A 17,442-nucleotide genomic window follows, 5' to 3' on the forward strand; every position below is an offset into this window, starting at 1 on the left:
AAAACAAAAACATTAGCAGAGACATGAACCAATTCAAATTGGAAAGAAAACTTATATAGTGAAGCTGTATGGGGGCGTTATTCTGATTTAATAAGAAATCACCTAGCACCCTATTATTTATTTGTATAAGTATGTTTGATTTTTCGGTGTGGGACAGCGTTGCCACAAAGTGCCCGATCGGGCCATTTGGCCCCCTATTTAATATTTTGGCCCTTTGCCCGGGCCAATCAGAAATGGCCCACGAATTCAAATTTTAGTAGATTTATCTTCATATCGTGCTTAGTAATAATTAGAAGGCTTTACAAAATTAAATATAAATCATCACTATGCATCGAAACTACAATATGTTTCCACCACAAATAAATAAGTATGTATACTTAGGCCGTGTGTGAATTGCGTTAAATAGTTAAATCCGTGTTAAATTTTTGACACTATTGAGGTTTATAAAAAAAATTCAGATGTATGGATTATTGTTTAAAATTTTTCTGCCTTTTTTCTGCCATGAAAATTTTAACAACCAGTAAATAAAAACGTAAGGCGTATGAGGTATGAGTTATTTTTACTAAATGTGCAAAATTTTTTCTCTTTCGTTCTGTGAAATCCGTTTTTCGATATCTGTATCCGTTTCCGAGATAATCGCTATGCATTTTGTCGTATGTGTAGGCTTACAAACATTTTCAGTAGCTTTTTGTCGTAAGTGCACAGAAAACGTGCACATATTACGACAAAAATTATCACATACTACAATTTTTTCATACAAATCAGTGTTTTTCTTAGTTAAATCTGAACTTTAATTGCGTTTTTCCAAAAGTAGCCGAATGTAACATACGACATTATTTTATTGAGGCGACGATTTGCAAATTATTTTGTTAATCGCAAAAATTCGCACCCGAATTTTGATATTAAATTAAAAGAATAGTCAAAGTTATCATAAATCTATGTTTCGAAGCAGAATAGTAGGGTATAGGTGTGTTTTTTTGTTTATCTATATAGATTTTGTGCAAAAAAAACGACATCGAGATTTTTGAAATCAAAACAATTTACGTGTTAAATACAACAAAAACTTTATCTGTATAGATTTTTCAAAAATCCAGATAATTATCCAGATTTTACTTTCTCTCGATAAAAACAATAGTGCCAAGGTACTTTATTTGTTGTGTTCATACAAAAATATTTGAAAATATTAACAAAAAAAAAAGTGGAGAAAATGAGGTTCGAAAAAAGCTCTCATAGAAAAAAATAATCAAAAATTTGTTTGACATGGTTGCATTGAAATGTGAATATTTCGGTATATACGCAATGCACTTTTCAGATAAAAGTCTTAAATGGATCTGGATAAGATTGTTAAACAAATATATACATAAATTTACCAAAGTTTTTTTCGAAAAGTAACAAATAAAAATAAAAAAGTTTCCACGTTTGATTTTTAAAAATTCCAAAAAAAAATCAATACTGCTACCTTCAAACGCTTATAACACAAGAACGACGCAACTTATGTTAATGGTCATGGTCTTAAAATGTAGCTAAGAATATACAGATGATTTTTGGTTTTTTGTGAAAAAATTTTTTTTTGAATCCAACATGGATGCCATGGCCATACAAATGGTTTTTGTTTCTTTTGTGAACAATTTTTTTGCATCCAACATGGATGTAATAGCCTTCCCACTTCGGAGTTAAAATAAAAAAAAAAAAAACAAAAGCAACATTTTTAACAGACAGCTGCCAAAGTGTATGTACAGTGGTGCCAAATGTTTACATAGATTTCAAAAATCCCGATGTCGTTTTTTTGCACAAAATCTATATAGATAAACAAAAAAACACACCTAATATAACAAAGCACTTAGACTTAAAAAAAGCAATAAAAATATCTATAAGTGGCAGACTCTTTTCCCACTGTCATTTAACTGAACAAAAAACATGCCATTAATGCATTAAACAAACAAAAAAGAAAATAAACACAATTTTAAATAAATTGTGAATATTTTGGCCCACACTTTTGTAAAATGGCCCTCAAAAAATTCCGAAATGGCCCTCTCTGCTTTTTTCTTCGCGGCAACGCTGGTGTGGGAGCATTTAGATATACATGCACTGACGGTCAATACAATATATTGTTTATAAAGGTTCACCTTGTAAACGGAAAAATATAGCTTTTTTCTCATAAAATAAAAAAAAAAAAACGTTTTCGTTGAAAAACTATTGTAACGGTAAATGTTTATCGTATTTTGGAATTTTTTAAAAAATATTGCTTATTAATATAGATAGATAGTATAGATAGATAGATAGTATTTATTAGTTCATTGAAGGCTTGCTTACACAGTAAGAATTTACTTCTTTTAAGATAGTGTTAAGCTAAAAGTTATAACAATACAATGTGAAAAATAGTTAGATTACAAATAAAATTAATAATAAAATTAAAACAAAATAATAATAATTATAATTAACATTCCAAAATTATTATTTAAATTTAAACAATAGAAAAAAAAAAGAATATTTATTATAAAAAGAGAAAATTAAAAGATACAATCTGTCTCCATAAATGAAAAGTTGAATCAAAAACTACTTTTACAATGCTTTTAGTCATGAAAGTGGATTTGTAGCGCTCAACGAAACTCTGCTTCACCTCTCACACCTCTTAGGTGCCTTGGTAACGAGTTCCACAGTCGGATGGCGTTGACAAAAAATTGTCTCTCAGAAGTCAGACATGAGTAAAGCGGCTGAATTAGTTGTAAGGATCTTTTAGAGGAACCAAACTGTATCCTATTGTATAAAGTACAGGGTTGCTTGTTTTGGATCACATTGAAAAGCAATAAAATAGTACGAAAGCGCATACGGTTATCAAGAGAGATTTTAAATATTTGAATTGAAAACTCTGATATATGGTCAAATCTCCTTAAACCAAAGACATAGCGTGCTGTATTATTAAAAGCGACATTAAGCCTTCTCCTACTTGCTGAGTCGCATTAGTAAAAAACTTCACGCACATAAGTAAGTATAGGTGTTACTAATGTTTTGGCTAAGAGCAATCGAGTTTTTAGAGGAGTATAATGTTGAGTTAACCAAAGCATACGGAGTACACCATATACTTTACCAACAGCAGCGTTAATATGCATATCCCAAGACAATGTACTATTAAATAACATGCCAAGATTTTGGGCAGAAGAAACATAAGCAATTGGAGAATTGTTGATATATTTCGATGGGCAAATAGAAAAAGGTTCACCCACTTTTAAGTAAGTTTGGGTTCAAAGTAACTTAGATCAGTTGGCGGATTTTTGGGTGGAATAAAATGAGGTTTATTTAAACATGTTTCACTGGAAAATGGGACATTCCAAGTGCCTGAACCAAGTTTAGATGCGTGTATAAAATCGAGGAAAAATGAAAAATCTCAGAACCTGGTGATTCTTTATGAAATAAAGAAAACTACAAAAAATCTATGATTAAAATTTGATACGAGAAGAAATATGCCTAAAAATTAAAAAAAAAAAAAACGCCCACTATCCTTTGGTTGGTAGTTGGTATTCGTTTTTTCGGTGTGAGAATCTTTGATTAAATTTTCACCTGCAAGTACTCTCAGTATTTGAATTGTAGAAAGATTGTTGAGAAGTGCTCAATCCTAGATGGCATTCAAATCTAATAGCAAACTCAATTAAACTTAAACCATCAAGGAATAGGAAATAGGTTGAATTACTATAAGGGTCACATGAGTTAAAACAGACATTTGCAGCTTGTGTGTTTTTCCAAAGGAATTATGTAAAATCTGTATATCTTGGACAAACTGCACTTGCATCGACATATCATAGCCATAAGGTCAAAGAAATATAATTATTATTATTATAAGTATTACTGTAATTTCGTGCACTCATACAAAAATTTGGCGTTTCGTTCCGGTGGAGCTTACTTGGACTCATCTGTTGAGTTATCGTGAGACACCTTGTCAATACGATAATTTTGTTTATATTCGACTCAACTTACATAGATTTTTTGACAAAAATGCAATAAGAACTATATCCAGCAGGATTAAGATTTAAATCATAAAACTAGAAACTAAATTTGCGTATTGACAAGGTCCCACGATAAGTCAACTGATGAGTCCAAGTGAGCTCAAATTTGTATATGGACTAAAAGCTATATTAACTCAATAATTTAATAAGTCCATTTAATATAGTGCTTATTCTTGTACTTTATTGATTAATTTCAGTATAATATAGAACTTGTATTATAAAACCAATCTTTTTCTTCTTTTCAGAGTTAAGTGGTTTATTCGAACCCCTTTAGATAAACTCTTCCTCAGGATAATGAGCTATTCACTCCTTCTGAACAGTTTTACTCTGGATAACCGAGTAAAACCTCGTACTGTTTCTACTCTTCGTAGCTTTAGCTTGTTAGTTAAGGTCGAAAATGCCTTGTTCGTAAAATCTATGAGTGTGTATAATAATTTAAAAAAAAAATAATCAAAAAATGCCATAAAAGAAGAAGTAAACTAAAATTACTTGTACAAATTATACCCGCAATAAAAATACATTTTTTTTTAGATAGCTGTAAATAAAATATACAGTCACTCACATAAATATTGGGCCAAATGCAAATCGGATAAAATCAATTATTTGGCTCACAAAACCCGGTTTAAACTTTATGAAGAGGACTAAAAACTGTACAACATAAAAATTTTTTTGGTAACTCAGTACTTAACTCAGTAAAATTTTGCACGGGAAACAACAACAAATTATTGCTAAGGATAAACAAAAGTTTTTTATTTGTTGATTTACAGAGAACATTTTTTATAAACTTACACATCAACAATAATTATTATAAATAACAAATAAAAGTATGTAATCAATTATTTCTTTAACCCTCTACCGCATACTAACCCATATATGGTTTATCGACTTCATATCGATTTATTCCCGTTATATTGCACCAAATGTCAAAAAGAAAAAACTTTAATAAAACTATGTCTATTTTTTTATAATCAACCGGTTTTTATTATCAGTAAGAGAGTCGGGATTCTGAAATAAACTCATTGTTTCAAGAGCATGTCTAAAGTGCAAATCAGTGAATAAAAGTGTGAACTTTTCAAGTGTTTTTTTATAATAAATAAGTTGCATCCAATTAAAAACAAGTTTCGTATGAATTTATTATACTTTAATATGTTTACGAAGTTTGTTTTTTGTTTTTTTAATAATTTTTGTCTTTTTTTGCGTTTTTTCCAAAACACCATATATGGGTACGGTGACCATCCGTCCCGGTTTACCCGGGACTGTCCCGTATTTCTACAGCTTGTCCCGGGTTTTTATTTCGTAAACGACTTAAATGATTTCAACAAAAACGCTCCCATAAAATCGTTTAGGAAATCTTGATATCAAAATAAAGAAAAATTATGAAAACTCATTTAAAAAAATTTATTTTTTTTTTTTTTTGAAAAATCAATATTTTCAAAACGATCCACTGTCCCGGGTTTCGCTTCCAGAAATATGGTCACCGTATATATGGGTTATCATGCGTTGGCGACATACATTACTGATTTTTGTGGGAATTTTATTTTTTTCTGTAAAATGAATTCGAAGACTTTCTATGGAAAAAATAAGTGTGATAATGCTAAAACTGGTGATGGCTTTCGAAGTAATGACGATCTAGCTTCAGATTCTGAACCTTTTTAACATCAAAAAAGCCATCTCCGAGCATTTTTGCAAATCTGTAACACCTACAATGTCACGAAAAAGGGGATGCCCTTCAGCTTTGGCAGGTGATCAAAGCAGAGATGGAACAAAACAAAGCTGAGAGAGTTATATACAAGTCACGGAAGTCCAGCCCCATCTAATCCCGAAATTTCAATTCACTCACAACAACCAAGGGCAAAAGCCGTTGAATTCCTGAATGGCAAACAAAACCACCAATATGTCAAATTTGCGGACTGAAAACGTTTTGTGTGCGTGTAGAAAATGGAAGGTGTTCTTCTGCAACAATGATAAAAGAAAGAGTTTGAATAAATTCCATGAATAAGGAAAATCCAATGTAATAAAAACATACTTTACAAAACATACCTTGAATGCATACTAAACCATATATGGGTTATTAATTGTTTGCTGGAAATCGACTTGCTGAATACTAACCCATATATGGTTTATGTTTCTAAAAATTTATATATATGTAAAAAAATAAAACATTTTATGTAATACCTTTTTTCAATCCCTAATAAAGCTAAAAAATTGTTAAAAAAAATTTTATTTCATTTCGTTCATAATTCATGCAGTAGATTGTTAAGGAAAAAATATATTTTGTTTGGTTTTGCTTGTTGAACTAACAGTTTGAAGTATATACAAATATCTATGCATTCTTCAAAACATTTTATATATTTCTTCTTCATTTTTTTCGACATTTAACTCAAGACAAAGATTTAGCCCAATAATTTCGTGAGTGACTGTATATAAATTCAATAAAAATAGAAACTATTTTACATTATAATTAATTTAGTCATATTCGAAGTGTCAAGTGTGTTTCCATAATTCACGTGTTTCTTGACTAGAGTTCGACCATGATCCGTCGGGGTGCTTAGTGGGATTACAAAGCCGCCTCACTTGTGTTCTCTTTATTTTTAGCTTTTTGGTAAAAAAGTTTGACTAAAAACAAACTAAATTTGCATCCACTTTGGATCTTAAGCGTCATTTTACTAATTACTACTAGTTGATTTCGATCACGTAGCTAATGCTTAATTTACATAAATAAAAATTAGGAAGTACCTACTAATTCTGATGCTAGTGCCTGTGAAGAATCTGTTTGCGTAATTGATTTGTTTAAAAAATTAAGATCAAAAATAAAGTTTTTGGTAAATTGTTTCATTTTATTTTTATTAAAAAAAAAATCCTATCCTAAACGATGTTGAAGCTAAACAAAATATAAGTCGTTCTACTGCTTCTTACTTGGAGTCTTTTTCTTCGCTGCAGGCTGTTGTGGTTCATCGTCACTTTCTGACGAAGATTCATCACTTTCTTTTTCTTCAGCAATAATCTCTTTGAATTCTTTAACTGTGATCTTTTCTGGAACAATTTGTAAAAGGAATTCAAGAGAATCATCTTTTGTTACGTAGGACGACAAATGTTCGTATTGTAAAGTGTGACCTTGTTTGCAGTTTTTATAAGCATTTTTAGCCAATTTTTGTATAAACATTTCCTTTAAATTATAAATATTTTCAAAATAGATTAATTGATTTGTTGAATTAAAGAGAAAATACAAAACTTACAGCAGACTTTTCAACAACAAATAAAACATCATTGGAAATGTTTCCTGTGTCCACTGAACTCTTCATTATTGTTCGAACTCTACTCAATGGGAAGGATCTTTCTTCTTTTTTGTTTTTAGCTGCTACTTTTGGTTCAACCATGATTGTTAATTTAATTAAATAAATTTATAAAAATTAGAGTAGTGAAAAAATGCAAGCGGCTGATTGTTGTTTGCAAAAAGAATGCCGAAAACACAAATCCAAACCGCCAAATGTCAAGAATCAGAATAAACACAAGTGAAGTTGGATGCGGTTGTACGAACATTACAGTGATGCCAAAAGTACCTAAATTGATTTACGCTTCGCTTACACTGGACGAAAAATTTTTTAATTTCCAAAGTATACAGCGAGTATGTTAACGAAAAAATACCATCGAGTATTATAGCTGCGTTCCTTTGGGCGCATCTGCTGCTTAGTACTTAAAGCTACTTTGAACTATTTTTGCTCTATTGAAAAAGTAGTTCAAAGCAGTTTTAAGGCCGTGTGTGAACTGCGTTAAATAGTTGACAAATTGTAAAATTTTCGACACTATTGAGGTGAACAAAAAAATTTCAAAAAAAAAATTTATTGTTTAAAATTTTCTGCCATGAAACTCCCAGAGCCCAATACATTTTTAACAGCTGAAAATTTTGCATTCACCTCAATAGTATCAAAAATTTTTTAAGAACTATTTAACGCAATTCACACACGGCAGTAGATAAATTTTCCAAAAGAAATGCAGCTTTTAACAAAGTCAAAATAAAAAATAATTTGTGAAATTATCTTATTTGGGCTGTAGTGAAAATAGGCTATTAAGGTATAACTACAACGGCCACTTTTTGCAAAAAGTGAAAATGTTCAAACTCATTTTGTGACAGTTTTTCCGACCACAAAATTAAAAATAATGATGCAGAATTCTTATTTTTCTGTTTATAAAAAAACAATTTTTGTAGTTTTTTCCAAAAACAAATAGCACTAGAAATAAAAAAATTTTACTTTGGAAATTTCCCACTTTTTCACTTTTTATTTCATTGTAGTTTTTATTTTAACTTGAAGTTAAGGAATCACCCTCTGAAAAATGGAAAAGTTAACTTGGCATCATTTATAAACATCACATCCAACTGACAGCTAGTGATGTCAACATCATCGGACGTGTAAAAAAATAAAATTCCTTCACCTTATTTCTGCTAAATGGATAATACAAATTTGTAAATTTAAATAAAAACAATCAAAATTTAAATAATTTATAAAATGCCTAGTATCGACGACCGAGTCGTTGAGAAACTAAACAACGAAATTGGTAAAGATTTCAAGAAGTTATATCGTGCTTCTTGTCTAGTAGACACATATAAACAACGTTACAAGGAAATAGAAGACAAGGTAAGTAGGTTCAAAATCATTTGCATACAAATTAAAATTTAAATACAAATCATATAAATCACTTCTCAGTTAAATTATGACGATGAAAATAATACCTCAAGCATTCGATCAGCCCTCCAAGGCGGCGAAGAAGCTTGTAAAAGTATTGACTTTCAAATGGAAAAGTTAAATCGTTTCGAAGAGAAATTAGCTGCGAAAATTCATGAATCAAATCGAATCCTCAGCGGGGTTAAACCGCACCTCGAAAAGGTGCGACAACTCCAAAGATTGGTTGAGTATTTAAATGTTGTTAGAGACATTCAAGATATAAGGTTTGAATTGAGTTAAAATCATAGGAAAAACAAGAATTCATCATTATCTCTTTCTTATTAGCACTTCTTTAACGTCTGCTATAAATGGAAGAGATGAAACAAAAATGGTCAACTTATACTTGTCTCTGAGTGGAGCACATGATTCTAGCAATTGTGTAATTGGTAGATTAGATGCTGTCGAGGCTCCATTCTTACAATCTTTTGCTGTGCGGACAGCTGTCCATTGGCATGGACTTTTGAAAGAGAAATTTTCAAAGTTTGTTGTTAACAATTCTCAATGCTTTTTGGAGTCTTTTTAAGTTCTTTTGTCTTTTAGTGAATTTGAAACGCTGCTAAAGAATATCAGGTGGGCCAATCAAGGACAGGATATGCTCAAATTCTCTCCTTCCAAAGATAACCTCGCCAAGTTAACATTGATTGCTGAGTATTTATTTTTGGTAAGTTTCATATAAAAATGATTTCAATAGAAAAAACTTCAATAAACTGTTAAAACGTATATTTGCAGCTTAAATCACCAAATGAAGAATCGGAACCATTACAAATGATTACACCAAGTATACTTCTCCAACCAATTAGCACTGTCACCAAACTCCTCCTTAAGCAATATAGGACACGGTAGGTAGCACCTCTTTATTATTCTCTTAAAGTTGATTACCTTGCTTATATTGGCAAGAAGACTACAATAACCTTTTTTATGAAGTAAGGTCAACAAATGCGATGATGATAGGCTATTTAAATGGAAGCATAGGGTTATCACAAAACAACTTTATTAGTGGAACGAACTTAACTCATATTCCGCTCTAGGTGTGTGATCCGAAGGGAATCAAGACACTGGAGCTGACTGATAAGCAATAGATTGTCACGTTCGATTATCACGACGAATTTACTTTTATCCTAGAACATCGTTTTCTATGATAGACTATTGTTTTCTATCTGGAAATTGGAGGTCTCGTTTAAAATAAGAACATATCGTTACGAAACAGCAGATCTGGGCCTTTCTTTTCCCTCGTAACTTCATTGGAATAACAATAACATACAGAATTTTTCAGAGCAGTCTTAATAGACAGCTCGATTAGTTCAGAGTGTTTGGCAGCAAGAAATCTTTCTTAAAGTTACTCAGATCGTCAGACAACATATTCTTTAAAGTCTTGTATGCATCTGCAAACAAAAAATACAAAATGCTTTGTAGACTTAAAAAACAAAATTTCGACCTTAGAAATATAGAAACAATAAACAAAGCTAAAAATGCAACGGATTTTTGGGAAGCAGTGAAAATTGTGAGTGAAAAGACACCTTCACAGACCATCTTAAAACACATTTTTCGAGTCTTCTTAATACAACAGATATATCGTCCCAATTCAATATGCAACTCCTTGAATAGCTGATGAAACTCTTGATGATCCATTTTCTTTATCCGAAGTCGAAACAGCTATACAAAATTCTAAAGATGGCAAAGCTCCTGGGGAGGACAGAATACCTTTCGAATTTTTTAAACATCTTACCTCCGAATTTTACAACTCCTTATTGTTGAATTGAAAAGAATTTTCGAGACGGTTGAAGCTCCCGATCAGCAATCATCTTTACCCCACATAAAGGCAACCGTCAAGGTTCAACAAACTACAGGGGCAAAGCTATTTAGTTCAGTATTGTATACTAGATTATCCAATTGGATTGAACTCAAGAAATTTTGACTGAGTTTTAATCAGGGTTCAGGAAAGCCACTTATAAGTCGATCAATTGTTTTCCTTAGTAAATATAGCTAAAATTTACAGGAAGAATGGCAAAAAGCTGTATGCCTTTTTCGTCGACTTTCGGGTAGCGTTTGACACCGTTCCCCGGGAAGCTCTCTTATATAAGGTCTTCAACTATGGAAAATCTACAAAAATAATAAGGTCCCTTTTTCTTGGATACTCTCAAATTATACTTATATACAATTGTATGACAAGAGTTATGGCGATGGGAGAGAACAGAATTCCTAGGCTTGTGCTAAGTCACATTATTAATTCTAGAGGAGCATGCGTAAGTGAGTGGAATAAACTATCGAATGATTGCTAAACAACCTCGTCAATATCAGCTGATGATAACCTTTCTTCGTTTCAAACAAAATTTGATGAATGTCGGAAATAAGATGTACGATAAGTTTATTCAGGAAGACAAATCATCATTATAAAACAACTTACTACTTTTTAAAGCAAAAAAAAAAAAAATTAACCTAGTTTGTTAATTGTTACCTACTAAAGCCTAAATACTGTGCTAATAAATATTTATCTAATCTAATAACTACATTCGCAAAATCAGTTTAAAGTTAGAGGTGAACTCCTCAGTTTAAACTTCATTCCGTCCAGATTTTCCTATACGGTGTGATTTATGCAATCGAAGTGTAAGTAAAGACGTGTTTTGGAATTGGTTCAATTCTGAAAGAATTTCGCAAGAGATACTTTGGTGTTGATATACTCAGTTAAGAGGAAATCATAAAATTGATGAACGAGGTTCGGACTTTTATATTAATTATGTTTGAGTGCTTTGCAATACAGAACATGTTGCATTGTCAATTAAAATTTTTAATGTGTACAAAATTGTTAAATTTTATTTTTGTCAGTCTGGTAGACGGCCATCGACCAAACCAATTAAAGAATTAAGATAAACCTTGCTTTCAGATTCCTCTTCCACTTCACTGGCACAAAACAAACAAATCGCTTGGACAAACCCGAGTGGTATTTCACACAAATACTCAATTGGATCAAAGATACACATTTATTTGTCGGCAGAAGTTTCCAACCGGCTGTTGTCAAGGCTGGCCGAGTGGATTTTAATATTCGAGTAAGAAAAAATCGTGTAAAAATCAAACACAATAAACTTACACCTTCTTTCAGCTTGAATTCATCCGAGGCCTTGTCCAGCTATCGATTGAAAAACTCTCCTCCGACATTGACGAAATCTGCAATGATGAAAACCTCTTTGCTCATCTTCTCGATGAGACTTTAGCATTCGAAGCAGAGCTTCGTGAGACTTTTGGTTATCCAGCTAGTTTTCCCAGCGCCATCACTGTCATCACCCAACCAACATATCTTTTGAAATGGATCTCGTTAGAAGAGAGATGTAAGTTATTTAATCCACCACCACAATCTCTCCAACTTATTTTTTTGTCTCCCTTTATAGTCTGTGCAGATAAAATGGATCAAATTCTGCAAGGTTACGATCCTTGGACACTTATTGATCCTGGCACATATGACGAATTGAAAATTCCCAAATGTGCTGATCAATTCATAAGACTCCTTGAAGCCATTAAGGATCGGTATTATTCTCTCATTCAACCTGGTCATCAGTTGCAATTTCTTAATCTCCAACTAGAATTGATTGATAATTTCCGAAGAAGATTAGTTCAATTGCATAGTTGTGCAGTTGTTGATAGTATTCAAGTTTTAAATGCAATTAATTATATTAATTCAGTTCTTCGTGAATGGGGAGAGAATGTTGTGAGTTCATTTATAAACAAAATTTAAAAATTTTCAAACAATTTTCAAACAAAATTTAAATTTTCAATTTTCTTTTCAACAGCATTATTTACATCTTCATGCTGCTTTGGTTGGACCAAATGCAAATGAAATCAATTCAGTATTTGAACATCCTGTGGAAGAATTAGAACATTGGCAGCAAAAACTTGTCAAAAATCTTGCAACGAAAGCTGTAAATGAAATTAAAGCAAAATCAATGCCATATCGTCATGATAAATGGCAATCATTGTCAGATAATATATCAAGAGAGCCATTTATGTTGTCGACGAGTGCTGGGGAAATGTTTCAGGTGAGTTTTCATCAAAAGGGTTAATAATTGTGAATATGAAGTCAATGAAGAACCTTTCTACAAGACTTCAGGATAAAAGGATCCCAGAGTTTTTAATACAATCATGTCTCTTCAGAGAAGTATACGATAACCTAGTTATCTCTTAGACAAAACAAATGTAGTTGCCAACACGCAATTATGTTATAGCATTTGAGTGCCACATTATATACATATATTTATGTATTCGAATATAGGCGCCAGCATACAATTTGATTTAATCGAACAGAGAATGGCCCGTTATATGGAGTCAAATTCTGGAAAAAATCCAGAAGCAAATTCTTGTTATGTTGGTCTTCTTGGTTCAGAAATTCAATGTCTCACATATTTTTTTATTGCAGAACTATATGACATCACTTTCAGATGGGTTACAATATTGTACTAAAATAGACTGAAGAATTTTCAGATATACTGCTCCTTTCAAGTAATTGAAAAAGTTTGGCAGTCATAGACAAATATATTGTAGATCCTCCTAAATCCAGCAAATTAATTAAAACCCTTGAAAAGTGACTGAAAGTGGTAGGCACACACTTATGATAGCACTCATGTGATTTTACATCAATATCGAATTCAATAATCTATTCCAGCCATTCAATTTTGTACCTAATATCGTTATCAACCAAAACACCGATTTTTTCCGATTTTTTTTTTCAATTTCTTTTTTTTCGTGAGGAATGATATTTTACAGATCTCAGGATCAATAAAAAGAGAGAGAACTAAAGTTTTTAAATACCAAGAAAAGTATCTTTATGAGATTTTTTTTCGAATAGTGAGAAGATTGGAAAAAAAGGAGAAGTATTAAAATTTTTCAATTCGCGAACAATATTTTACCAACTCTGCTTTTGAACCAATCCCTCTTTGAGGTTGTTCTCTGTGATCTGTGTCATGTTTGAATTAATTTGTTCATCGGTTCCACATGCTTCATTTTAATCGTTAATTGCTTATAGTTCGTATACTCTAAATGATTTTTCTAATGGCTAGCTATCTTCTGTAAAATACAGCAGGACCAAGATGACAAGACAAATCCTTCGAAAAATCTCTAGTTTTCATCTGGTTACGTTGTAGGAATAACAGTTCATGAAGCTACTGTCACATGGATCCCCTGCATCCATATAATAAGAACCTATGATTAGATCGTGTATCATTCAAGCAAATTAGAGGCGTTGATTGGTTATGAAATGGATTTTCTAAAAATTAATGTAGAGATATTTTCTTGGTAAAGCTTCTTTCATTCTTGCGAATGCCATCAAAATTGAGGTCTTCCAACTTGGCCATCTGATTTGGATTCGTAGTTTTGTTAGTTTATTTATGCACTTCACATGTTTTGAGCATTTTAGCTACTGTATGTGAAGTTAGTTGACCAAGTAGGTCTCGCTAAATCAGTGTCAGTGAATCAGATTATTATACAATCTGGCCAATATCTATGACTCTGCCCCATATAGAAGAACATATATGATTAAAGTCTTAAGTAGGATGTCCGTGGGTCTTTTAGAGAGCTTGAGGAATTAAAAGCCTTTTTATCCCTGAAAAGCAGCGGTTAGCATCCTTTGTCTGTTTTCTATAATTTTGTAGTGTAGTTGTAGTTGATTCCAAGTAGAGAAACTCTTTGACTAATTCGAATCGAGGACATCTCAACATTTTTTCGATGGCTATTTCGATTTCTTAAAATCTATAAAAGAAAAATCTATTTTCCTGCCTTTGTTTCAATACTAGAGAATCATACAAATATGGTGAGTTTCTTCTTTTTTTTTTTTGGGCATGAATTGATTGATTGACGTCCAAAATCATGGGACTATAAAATCCAGGCGGTAACTCCTGTAGTGGGTGCTTTTCCTATCAGGCAGGTTTCCTTGTGTCTTAAACAATTTGAGCGGGAAACCACTGATACAAACATCCTTTTGCAATTTATTCTTCGATACCTCTATTAAAGCTTTGTTTTCATGTCGCGTGGATAATTATTTATTAAGACCATAAAACCATAAGGCCATCACACTCTATAGATTGTTCCCTTTAACTGCAAATAATAAGAAAAAACTTGTATTTTTATGTCCGATACTATACTTCAACTTTCACCAGTCGTGCTTCAGTTATATACCAAAATTTTAAACTACACATTTTTTTAAACATACTTTTTATCAATTCTTTCAGGTTATGGTAACAACACTGCACAATTTAGAAAAAGAATTGTCCAGCAATATCTTCAATCTTGCCCTGCGTTTAATAGCCAAACAAATGGATGATTACTTTCTTGATAGTATGGTTATGAATACGAAATTCTCTTCGGCTGGAGCTGCCCAATTCAATTATGACATGACAAGAAATTTATTCGCTCTATTTGGACAGTATTCAAGGCGACCAGATTTATTATTTAAAAAGTAATTCTAAAAACATTTTGTTATCATACAAAGAATTCTAATATTTTATTTTTTTTTTTTTTCCAGAGTTCATGATATTTGTAAATTATTAACCATTCCCCGAGGACCAGCGATGCTTCTTCTCGAAACCTTAAAAGGAGATGATTATCTTTTTGAGGAAAAACAAAAAGCATTAAAAGAAATGGGTGTTGTTCATTTTAATCCCAGTACTAGCCTTGATGTTATTGAAAGGAGAACGGATATAAAATTGTTTTAAAGAAGAGAGAAGTCTATTTAAGTGAAATAAAAAGTTGAAAAATAATTATGTAACGGAACAGAGTCCTTTATTATTATTTGAAGTTTCTTGATGTTTTTCTTTTATTATTATTATTATGCGTTAACTGTTGTTGTTTTTTGTTGGGGGAAAAGAAAAATTAGCCTAGTATAAAAAGAATTAAGCAAATCTTAAAAAAAAACTAAGTGCCTTTTCGCAATTTCTCTCCAACTGTAAACTCTGTCATTCCTTTGCCAGAGACACCACAAGTGCCAATACCGACACGTCCTTCGACATTCTCTGGCGATGCAAATATACTCTTTACCTTCATTCCGGGTTTCTTTGAATTCTTTGTAGTAAAGTTAAGCCACTTGTTCTTGTCGTGTTCACGTTCTTCTTCTAATTCTTTGAATCGTTGTTGTTTCTTTTGTTTACGTTTTTTGAGGTATTCTTTTTGATTGGGTCGATGTCGTCTAAAAGCAGCTTTATCAAATAAAAGAATGATTGATATAGTTGAAAAAAACTTACTTTGTTGATGGGAAGACTTCATTGCGGCTTGTCCGCTCTTTCAACTCTTTCAATGTTGTTGTTGAACGATTCTGATATGCCTCGAATATTACACTAACCTCGCCCTCGTCGGTTATGCCTTCGATTGTAGCATCATAGTAGACACCATCTTCAGTCCATTTGGCCTGACATTTGTCACCGATCTTCCAGACTTTGACCGGACAAACAAGTTTCTCGGCCTCGAGTAAGGCAGCTTCGATTTCATCGTAATACGATGTTGAGGTGGCTGGTTCGACATATGAAGATTTCTTTTGTTCTTCAAGTTGTGTTTTAATTAAATCTCTGGTCAAGTCGATAACTTCTTCGAGATCTTTTTTAAGCTTAAGTAATTCAGAGTTTTCGGGATCTGTGAGGAGAGCAGCCTCAACCTGGAACAAACACAATGGAAGGATTGTAATTGTAGTCAATGTATATAAATATATTTTTGTTGAATAGGTAGATAAATTAATGTACCTGTTGAAGTTGTAATTTATAACTTTGTAAATCATCTGCCATTTCTTGAATTGAACCAAAAAAAAAATAATTGAAAAATTTTTTTTGATAATTTTTAACAAACAAAAAAATTATATATTTTTCTTTTGCCAAAACACGTCCTTTCGTTGACACCCACTGTCAGAATTTTTGTTGACAGCCAGTGATGCCAGAATATTTATAGCATTAAGCTATGTTTGCACTTGCTTTTTTCATAGCCATTTAGACGACTTCCACTCTTCCACACGAAGACGTAGACGCAAAAGATGCACATAAGAACCAGGGAGAGAGAAAGATCGATTTCTCCTTTGCTCTTATGTAAATCTTTGTGCGTCTACGTCTCAGTGTAGAAGCAGACTTATGCTGGATTTACATACGTTTTTGCATGCAGTCATAAGCACTTTTCATGCTCAATGGAACGCACTCATCGTATTCTTAATGCTGGATTTACATACGTCTGCATTTCCAGATCTGTATTGAAAGGAGACACAGTATTTAAGAACCATAGATGTTGGATAGAGAGAGAGTAGATAAAAATGCAGATATCTTCACAAATGCAGATTATAGGAAGATTATGGCGAAGACGAACATGTTCGTCTTCATCAATGCCTCTCCTTCATACGTAAGGATTGTACGTATTGTATCTATCCCCCTTTAATTTTCTGCATGCAGACGTATGTAAATCCAGCATTAACAAATATGGACCTTGAACCAAAGCTTTATCTCAGCTTTACCACTAATTTCAGATAATAAAAGTTGCTGAGCCCCGGATTAAATATTTGTACAACTGGTCCAGTTGGCCTAAAAAAATATATAGTGAAAATTTTCGAACTTATTTACCGACAGTTTTTTGGACTTGAAAACTTAAATTCTTAAATTCAGAAAAAAGCTTAGTTTCCAGTCTAAAAAACAGTAGGGGTATTCACGATCCGATGCAACTGGTCTTGTATCATTGCAAAAGTGCAAAAGTGTAAAATCTTACAACACTAC

At 32.1% G+C, this 17,442-nt stretch overlaps 3 protein-coding genes across 4 annotated transcripts; 1 reads left to right on the forward strand and 2 right to left on the reverse strand.

The window, feature by feature from the left end:
* Positions 1-6,824: 6,824 nt before the first annotated feature.
* On the reverse strand, positions 6,825-7,498 carry LOC129905767 (chromatin accessibility complex 16kD protein). Its single transcript, XM_055981335.1, has 2 exons — positions 7,238-7,498; positions 6,825-7,167 (listed from the first exon to the last, which is right to left on the reverse strand). Exons 1-2 carry the CDS (start codon positions 7,376-7,378, stop codon positions 6,904-6,906), a joined length of 405 nt encoding a protein of 134 aa, XP_055837310.1. The 5' UTR covers positions 7,379-7,498; the 3' UTR covers positions 6,825-6,903.
* Positions 7,499-8,361: 863 nt separating this feature from the next.
* Positions 8,362-15,475, forward strand: LOC129905545 (RINT1-like protein). Of its 2 annotated transcripts, none has more exons than XM_055981022.1 (11): positions 8,362-8,635; positions 8,705-8,946; positions 9,008-9,202; positions 9,263-9,383; positions 9,452-9,561; positions 11,604-11,766; positions 11,820-12,045; positions 12,106-12,422; positions 12,505-12,750; positions 14,935-15,161; positions 15,228-15,475. In XM_055981022.1, the coding sequence occupies exons 1-11, from the start codon at positions 8,507-8,509 to the stop codon at positions 15,415-15,417; spliced, it is 2,166 nt and encodes a 721-aa protein (XP_055836997.1). In that variant the 5' UTR covers positions 8,362-8,506; the 3' UTR covers positions 15,418-15,475. The 2 variants fall into 2 exon arrangements, with proteins under 2 accessions (XP_055836997.1, XP_055836998.1); XM_055981023.1 differs by having other exon boundaries at positions 12,106-12,419.
* LOC129905546 (survival of motor neuron-related-splicing factor 30) lies at positions 15,463-16,580 on the reverse strand. Its single transcript, XM_055981025.1, has 3 exons — positions 16,435-16,580; positions 15,943-16,349; positions 15,463-15,887 (listed from the first exon to the last, which is right to left on the reverse strand). The coding sequence occupies exons 1-3, from the start codon at positions 16,474-16,476 to the stop codon at positions 15,617-15,619; spliced, it is 720 nt and encodes a 239-aa protein (XP_055837000.1). The 5' UTR covers positions 16,477-16,580; the 3' UTR covers positions 15,463-15,616.
* Positions 16,581-17,442: the final 862 nt, after the last annotated feature.

This window comes from Episyrphus balteatus, chromosome 1, assembly GCF_945859705.1.
Source record: "Episyrphus balteatus chromosome 1, idEpiBalt1.1, whole genome shotgun sequence".
Classification (NCBI taxonomy): Eukaryota; Metazoa; Arthropoda; class Insecta; order Diptera; family Syrphidae; genus Episyrphus; species Episyrphus balteatus.

Excerpts from the sequence above, each read along its gene's own strand:
- LOC129905546 (XM_055981025.1), bottom strand. The coding sequence starts at position 16,476 with ATGGCAGATGATTTACAAAGTTATAAATTACAACTTCAACAG. Across the intron at positions 16,350-16,434 it reads ATAAATTACAACTTCAACAG|GTTGAGGCTGCTCTCCTCAC; the intron begins GTACATTAATTT and ends TGTTTGTTCCAG. Across the intron at positions 15,888-15,942 it reads GAAGTCTTCCCATCAACAAA|ACGACATCGACCCAATCAAA; the intron begins GTAAGTTTTTTT and ends AGCTGCTTTTAG.
- LOC129905767 (XM_055981335.1), bottom strand. The coding sequence starts at position 7,378 with ATGGTTGAACCAAAAGTAGCAGCTAAAAACAAAAAAGAAGAAAGATCC. Across the intron at positions 7,168-7,237 it reads TTGTTGTTGAAAAGTCTGCT|GAAATGTTTATACAAAAATT; the intron begins GTAAGTTTTGTA and ends TATAATTTAAAG.
- LOC129905545 (XM_055981022.1), top strand. The coding sequence starts at position 8,507 with ATGCCTAGTATCGACGACCGAGTCGTTGAGAAACTAAACAACGAAATT. Across the intron at positions 9,203-9,262 it reads TTGAAAGAGAAATTTTCAAA|TGAATTTGAAACGCTGCTAA; the intron begins GTTTGTTGTTAA and ends TTTGTCTTTTAG. Across the intron at positions 9,384-9,451 it reads TTGCTGAGTATTTATTTTTG|CTTAAATCACCAAATGAAGA; the intron begins GTAAGTTTCATA and ends GTATATTTGCAG.